Source organism: Magnolia sinica, chromosome 18 (genome assembly GCF_029962835.1).
Source record: "Magnolia sinica isolate HGM2019 chromosome 18, MsV1, whole genome shotgun sequence".
Taxonomy (NCBI): domain Eukaryota; kingdom Viridiplantae; phylum Streptophyta; class Magnoliopsida; order Magnoliales; family Magnoliaceae; genus Magnolia; species Magnolia sinica.
The window spans coordinates 9,902,800-9,911,292 of record NC_080590.1 but is presented as its reverse complement, the minus strand read 5'-3'; the positions used below and the strand labels follow the sequence as shown (position 1 = coordinate 9,911,292).

The 8,493-nt window shown below is 40.3% G+C and overlaps 1 protein-coding gene across 3 annotated transcripts; it reads left to right on the top strand.

Moving 5' to 3' along the window:
- The first annotated feature begins 2,031 nt into the window (after window positions 1-2,031).
- Window positions 2,032-8,485, top strand: LOC131232861 (protein Brevis radix-like 4). 3 transcript variants are annotated; one of them, XM_058229362.1, is made up of 7 exons: window positions 2,037-2,225; window positions 2,316-2,539; window positions 3,247-3,349; window positions 5,850-5,906; window positions 6,152-6,429; window positions 7,626-7,682; window positions 7,857-8,485. In XM_058229362.1, exons 1-7 carry the CDS (start codon window positions 2,166-2,168, stop codon window positions 7,864-7,866), a joined length of 789 nt encoding a protein of 262 aa, XP_058085345.1. In that variant the 5' UTR covers window positions 2,037-2,165; the 3' UTR covers window positions 7,867-8,485. The 3 variants fall into 3 exon arrangements, with proteins under 3 accessions (XP_058085343.1, XP_058085345.1, XP_058085344.1); XM_058229361.1 differs by lacking the exon at window positions 7,857-8,485 and having other exon boundaries at window positions 2,039-2,225; window positions 7,626-7,806; XM_058229360.1 differs by lacking the exons at window positions 7,626-7,682; window positions 7,857-8,485 and having other exon boundaries at window positions 2,032-2,225; window positions 6,152-6,839.
- Window positions 8,486-8,493: the final 8 nt, after the last annotated feature.

Sequence of the window (8,493 nt, the reverse complement as noted above, 5' to 3'; positions counted from 1 at the left end):
CACTTGATAGTTATATTTGTCTTAATATTCGTCTAAGCCTTGGGATCAGCCTGCCAAATGAATATACAGTTTGGATATAACAAATGACTCGTGATCAGACCTACGGAACTTGCTATCGTCAATACACGGGCTAGTTGGCGTGAGGTACACCAGCCAATCCGTTTCCGTACGCTACAGCGCTATTCGGGCCGTATTTACAGGGAACGGATTGGCTACTCCCCCTGATACCAGCCCACACTCCCCCTGACACCAGCCCTGGGGCTGGTGGTCGGTGCTCTGTGGGCCCCACTATAATGTATGTGTTTCATCCATTATGTTCATTCATTTTTAAAGATCATTTTAGGGATTTATCCCAAAAATGAGAGGTATATAAAACTCAAGTGGACCACACCACATGAAAACAATAGTGATTGGATATCCACCATTAAAATCCTCCTAAGGCCCACTGTACTATTTATTTGACATCCAATCTGTTTATTAGGTCATACATACCCAGATTAAGGGAAAAAAAAATCAGCTTCATCCAAAACTTTTATGGGCCCCAAAATATTTTTAATGGTCAAAACTCATTCAATACTCTTTCCTGTAATGTGGTCCAATTGAGATTGGGATATGCCTCATTTGTGGTCTCATACAGTAAAATGATCTGTAAAAATATATGGACGGAATGGATGAAACACATACATCATGGTGGGCCCCACAGAGCACCGACCACCAGCCATTGGCTGGTGTCAGGGGGAGTAGCCAATCCGTTTCCGTATTTACAGGTGTCTAATCAGTGTAGCCTGGCAATCCATTTTCCGTTAAGGTTCGAGAACAACGTCAATACTCTGCCAGAGTATGATGGATGATACACAGGCACTTAGAAATATATCAGCGGAACAAGTTTAATTCAATTTAAACCGCCCATACAGTGCCTGCCCTTTTAGATGATTTAAAAAACATCATTGTTACTGAAATGATACCTCAACCGATAGATTATTTGATATCTGTTGGATAGTTGGCTTGAAAATAATCAAAGGTTGAAATTCGACAAACAAATTTTCCTACGTCAGAGATTCCAGTTATGAGATTAATAATATTTTAGGCTTATAATCTATCATTATTGGTTTCCATGATTTTGCACTGTTTTATTTGATTTGTATAAACGCCACGCCTACAGATGCGAGTGCCTGCGTATCATCCAGTGTCCTCTACCAGAGTATCAAAGGAGGTTTGTTGCCCCAGAGGTATCTCTATACGTGCGGACATACGTGTAAACCGAACTCATGTTGGGTTCATCCGAGCCGTTCAAACGTTGGGAAAACCATCAAGATGATCTGGGAAAAAAAACTGAGGCCTTAAAATATGCAGATAGGCCACCTATTTACTGAAAATGACGGTATAGATAATTTGCAGGTATTTATATTGTCCAAAAATTTCAAACAAGACTGTCCTACCTGATGGATGAACATCCTAATCTTTTAGAAGAGCGGCACACACATCCGATCCACATCATACACGGCTGGGATGTCATACGCCCATGCGCGGTTGGCAAGTGTCTCTGCGTGTAGAGACATCTTAATCATTTCGCTTCACCTGCGTCGTGCATGTAAACAACAATGTTTGTCGCTCTATGGTGGGCCTCTCATAAAGAGATTTTCCAGTGATCTGAATCGTCCATCATCTGGGCGCTATTCGAATGACATACTAATGTCGAACCTAAGCACTTATTTTTGCAGTAAATCTGAACCATTGAAAATTTCATTTCAACTACCTACATTTCATCCGTATGTAAATTTCATTTCAACTACCTACATTTCATCCGTATGTAACTAATATTTGTACCATCTGATAGTTTAATAGTTTTTTTATTACAGCTTTTGAAGAAAGGAACTATATAAAGAACAGTTTAGATCATCGGATCGCATCTAAATTTGGGCCAAATGAGGCAACACATGAATGTTATCCTCAGTCGCGATGTGGCCAAAACGAACTCTTTTTAGTCCGTAGCGTTGACGAATCACGAACGCAAGTTAGGGAAGCGTTTCTGTTTTTTTCTTTCAAAATTTCAAAAAGCAATCTTTCAACTGTTTCTCTTCCCTCATTCGTATAAATCTCATCCTTCCTCGAGAGAATACACACCAGTAGAAGAGAATCACGTGATATCTTCCACTAAAGAAAAGATGGTCACGTGCATGGCTCGTTCAAGCTCCAAACGAGCCATCAAAGAGCTCTCTACTCATGTATCCCCATCTCACAAAAACATCTTTCTTTATTTTTTTTTTACTAAGAATTTATTTTTTTAATCTTTGATTCTTTTGTTTGAGGAGTAGATCAAGTACCTGATCGATCGGTGTTTCAATCCGTTTTCGATCTGGACCGTCCACAAGAAGGTTGCCATAATCGATCAGCCAACGGTGACAATGAACGGTCGCGATGGAGAGGTTACAGTGGATGAAGTTCCAATGCAATGGGAAGTAGAGGTGGAAGATGGTGTTATTGCAACATTCGTTTCTCAGCCAGGTGGAAGCAATCTCTTGAAGAAAATACGTTTTAGGTTATCTTCATTTCTCTATCTTCTAATTTCTTCTATGTTCTCATCTTCACCGTTCATCGAGGTCTGTTAGTCCACATGATTAACTAGCTAAACGGCCCCACGAAGATTTTAATTGTGGGCTCCACATCCCCACTCTTCCCTTTGGTGTTGTCCACTTGAGTTTTGGATCGGCCTGAATTTTGGGCTCACATCCTAAAATGATATCCACTTAAGTGGGCCACTTTTGTGGGCCCTATTTGAGTGGATGTCACACACATCACAGTGGGCCCAATGTGTAGATGCAATCCCGGAGGGCTTGCCTAATGGTAGGATTGGATCTTGCACGTGGGAAATATTGGCACATGTGGAAACAAAGGACACGGTGGGGAATTGTGAAATCGGAGCCTCTCATCAGGCAACCCAATGTGTAGATGCAATCCCCAAAAGACCAGTTTCGATGGGTCTGATTACCAAGTGGGCCACACATGTAGATCTTTTTTGGACTGTTGGTGAATTTCTCTTTACTATTTATTTGTTTTCTACACGTGTGTCTCACTTGATGACAAGATGATCCTGATTTTTTTAGTGTATCTACACAATGGGGATTGCTTGATGAGTGGCCTCACTATTGCACACGTGTGCCCAATCCCAAGTGTGACGTGAGTTCCCTTATAAAGTGCACTCGACGTATTCAGTTTTTATGTTGAATTTGAACTGTACCATTTCAGCGAAGAGCTGTTTAACCCACGAGAAGCCAAGACGTGGTGGACACAAAACTCGGACAAGCTAATGGAACTCTACACCGTACAAAGATCTTGTCTCCCAAATCAGGTAATCTTGAATTTATTATGAAATCTTAACCAAACATCAAGCTATGGACGACATTCAAAATCTCACACCGATGGGATAATCATAGCAATTGGATTATCCTTTAGGAAACAAATGGACAGTCGAGATAACTTTGTGTTTTTTTTTGTTCCTTCTTTAATAATGATCTATATTTTCGCTCAGCAAGTCCTCGATTAGAGATATTTAGGGCCTATTTGGAATGCGAGTTAACTGGTATTGAATTGCATGAGCTAGAATTAACCCCATTATTATATAATAATTATGTGTTTGGAAATACCATGGTTTTCTAATGGTAAAATTTCATATTTGGGATCGAATCCTTAATTCCTTTGAGAAAAACATTATTTTAAATGAAATGCATGTTTGGCGGATCATGAAATCTTAATCAATGGACCTCATTTTATAATTAATGACAGTACCTATATGCATATGCCACTTGATTGTCACATATAAAAGTTGCATATGGATGGACATTGCCGATAAAACACATGCATCACATGTACCCCATAGATGTACTTAGATTTTGAAATCCACTAAAAATCCCCATCACATGCCATCTAGCCTCCTTGCGATAACACTCATAAAAATAAAAATAAAACTAAATAAACATATAAGCTTGACCTAAAACTTGTTAGCTCAGAAAGTTCTCTATATCGAGCGTTCAATCTCCAACACAGCGGTTTGGAAATTTTAGAACGTATTCTTAATAAATATAGTACGACTCATTGCCAGGCATAAATAAAGCAATCCAGACCGTTGGTCTGATTTGTCCCACCATGTAAGGACCGTCTTTAATACTCATTTTAGATTGTGAGACCCAGTTTTTATTTTTTTTATTTTATATTTTTTTTTAACCCTTTTACCCATGGCTTAGTTGTACAGTAATCTAAACCGTCCAAATCTGTAATCAAGATCTTTGGCTAGAAATTGCACTGAGAGGACAATATAGCCATCTGATTTTCCTTTTATATTTGGCGCACTCACGATTTTACTTTTAACCTTCCAGCTGATAGTCATAAGTCGGTTGTTGGGATTAATTGCCAAGAAAGAGTATGGGACCCACAATTTGGATAGTGTGGATAGCTGTACGTTGGTCCCGCGTGATAGTCATAAATGAATTGTTGGATTTAATTTACCAAACTAAGTACAAACATATGGTCCACCTACAATTTGGATGGTCTGAATAGCCGTACTGTGGTGCCACGTGTGAGAGGATGACTTTCCACCAATTTTCTAATGGTCCAAAACTAACATATAAAAAGTCTGTGACATGGTGTCACGGAAATCCTGTGTAACCCCAAGTTCTATAGGGCCCACTGTAACGTGTGTGTTATATCCATTCTGTCTATCTATTTCTCCAGTTCATTTTAGGACATGAGACCACACCTGAGGCAGATCCAAAATTCAAGAGGGCCACACCACACCACAGGAAAACAGTGGCGAATGAACACCCACCATTAAATATTTCCTAAAGCCCAATGTATTATTTATTTCCCAAGAATGAACACCCACCATTAAATATTTCCTAAAGCCCACTGTATTATTTATTTCCCATCTAGCTTGTTGATAGGCTACACAGACCTGGATGAAGGGAAAACACAAATATCAGCTTGATCAAAAACTTAAGTACCCGGATAAGTTTTTAATGGTGGGTGTTCAATTGTCATTATTTTACCCACCTGAGATTTGGAATTATCTCATTTTTTACTTAGTGTTATAAAATAAGCTGGAAAAATGGATGGACAGAACGGGTAAGACACATTAATTATTTTGGGGCCCACAGCACCGACCTCTGTATTGGAGAGGTCACACCGAATCCGAGTCCGTACCGGTATTGAGTTGTTGCAATCTAGCCTTACCTAACGAGATAATGAATATGACATGTGTGGCCCACTTGAATCTATTTGGTCTCTCTATTAGTTTCATATTACTATTGCAGGATTCTGTGCCTTTGAATCAGGTCACCACATGCCAATATGGATATGTGGAGCAGATGGATGAGATAGAACCGGCCACATTCCAATTTCCAATGATGAATGTATTATGTACAGCTATAGATGCATATCCCATAATCTAACCGTCCAATCAAAGCGAGATGTGGTTACGGGTCAATCCATGGCTGGGCCCATACGATGCTCGGTTGGGATGGTCATAAACTTGCCCACATGGGTAGTGAACGATTGAGGAGGCTTGAAATGAGTGGCCCACTCTCACTATTTGGATACGATTGAAAGATCACATTGACGATCCTGATCTTGTGAGAATAGGTATTTTTTTTTTATTACCATCTATTAAAAGACTATGGATTGGACGGTTGGTATCATCAGGCAGTGTTTCCTTAGAATCTTAAACAGAAGTGTGTGTGTGGCCATTGTTTCCCATATGAAGTCGATTTTCTTGGACTTATGTTTCTTTGTTCTGATTTCGGCACTCGTTGTTTCTACAAGCTATTGATTGAATGGTTAAGATTGTTTGATTGTAGGATGGTGTAGTACGAGGACCTTGCCGCGCTGGGGATTCTCTGTGGGGCCCACCTTATGTATGTGTTTTATCTATTCTGTCCATCTGTTTTTCTAGCTTATTTTAGAGCATGAGCCTAAAATTGAATCATATCCAAAGCACAAGTGGACCACACCATTAATCAATTGGGTCCGTTGATGTACCATGGCTGTTTTTGTGGCCCGTTTGTACAAACTGATAATATGCATCCATTGATTTAATTAAACTGTTAAAAGTAAGAGAGATCATGCAATTACCTGTAAATTTTTTTTTTTCTTGATCTAGAGCGACGTCGTTTTAGCTAATGAAAGCCCGGTTACATCCTCGAGCATGCCTGAACATGAGGTGGACCAAGATCATGACTCGGACGACTCCATGCACACGTCGAGGATGAAACTTTCTAGCACGACCGACGACACGTCATCAACTACAGAAGCTTCTAAGTCGAGCACTGAGAGCGACGATGGCATCGATGAATGGGAAGAACAAGATGAACCTGGCGTCTCTGTGACTATAAGGTCGTATCCGGATGGCACTAGGGAGATCAGACACGTCAACCTCAGGTGGGCCCCACATTCAGAAATAACGTCATCCGTCGAAGTTACGTTAGTCCCATGTGGATTGATGCCGGGCCGGGCCGGGCCATCATATCCAAGGCAGGGGGATCTTTCAGATTGGACGGCCTGCATGTGCATTAAATCTGAGCAGTTCAAACAGTGGGGCCAGCTGAGGATGAATTATGATCCAAAGGTTGCAAAGAAAGTATGATCATAACTGGCAGATTGGATGGTCAAGATGAGAAGCAGTAGACTGTTCCAGTTCAACAAATAATGTCTATTAATCAATTTGATTATGGGCAATGATCACATATGTTCAAAGTGTGTGGAGCCCACATGTGATGTGTATGTCCAATCCAAACCGTACATCTGATGCGCCTTCTCATCATGTCCACTGCACATTCCAAGAATCATCTCAATCCGTACACACCACAGGGATCAATGTACGATCACTCCTAAAACCTATATATATATATATATATATATATATATATATATATATATATATATATTATATATATATATATATATATATATATATATATATTCACTTGTTGTGGCCCACTTGAGTATTCGAATGGCCTGGATTTCGATGTGTCCCTTTGTCCTTGTGGTTATCTGAAAGTTTCTATGGCAGACTTCCCCCTTCCAATGTCCCCCAATTGTTCCTTTTTGGTTTTTGGTCCACCTGAGTCATTGATCACCCTACATTTTGGTATCTAGGCCTGACATGGGAGGAAGCATCTAATGCCTTGTTGGATGGCACTCACACACCAATGTGGACAACACATAGCTGGAACATATGGTAATCACCATAAGTTTGAACGTATATGATCATTCCCCATATGACCAAGAGGTACCTGACCAACCTACTGTGGGGATCCACTATTTGGTTGGCTTGAGATTGAGCTGAGCTGCACGCAACAAGTACAAGTACATGAGGTGAACAATATCACACAAGGTTTGTATGTTCCTAGCTGCTGATTAGAAATCATGACGGTTGATTGAGCTTTTCTCTGAATGGGCCAATCAGATCTTTAGATCATTCAACCACTGATTTTCTATGGCAGCACCCCACTTTTTATATATAAAAAAAGAAAAACAATTTTTGGGTCGTCCAATTAACTGTTTTACCTTCCAGATTTGCACATGCAATTATCATTACAAATAGCTTAGAGCTAACCGGTTCAACAACGTTGCAGCCGGGAAAGGTTCGATGAGGCCACAGCGAGGGCATGGTGGGCAGATAACAAAGCCAGGTTGCACGATCGATATGTAGTCTTCTTTGTATTTTGATTTCTATATTTTTCTCTCTTTCAAATTTTCTGTATTTTCTTGTCTTTTGTTGTTTTGAAGGCAATGTTACATGCATTTTTGTGTTTTCCCCTTCTTTTTATTATTATTATTATTATAGTGTATATTGCATGATGTAGGATGAGATGAGCACGAAAGGATGGATCATCGGGTCCCTGAATGCCACAATGCGTGTATACCATAAGACTGCATAAGGGTCACACACCATGAGCAATGCCAGGTTTGCTTTCTCTAATGTGCGGGAAACAACTTAACGTGCATGAAACCCAGACCGTCCATCAGGTATACCATCCTTTGTTTGGCGTAGATGTCAAGAATCAGGCTGATTCAGCACTCAGGTGGGCCACGCCAATCATACCTAAAACTTCTACATTCATGAGGTACAGCACACCTGTGTTTGTTAACTGTGATTTTTGGGTAGTTCTTTCGTCCTAATGAGGCAAATCAGATGAACGAATTCCATGGGCCCAATACAAAACTGATGGTGGGCATCCCATCCCAACTGTTTCCTATGGTGGCTCACACCTTTGTGGGATCATCATGATTTGGGTTCCATGGTGAAAACGTACCTGATGGATAGGTGGGTCTTATGAAAATTCCACCCACGTGGCTCTTGGTCAGTGAAAGACATCTAGCAAGTAATCTGTACACTGGTGCCGATCTTCACATATAATGTAAGCAAAGAGAAAAACTTCATTACTCTGGCAGAATGCCATGGATGGTGAGTAGCCACTGAGAAATAGTACACATGGCATA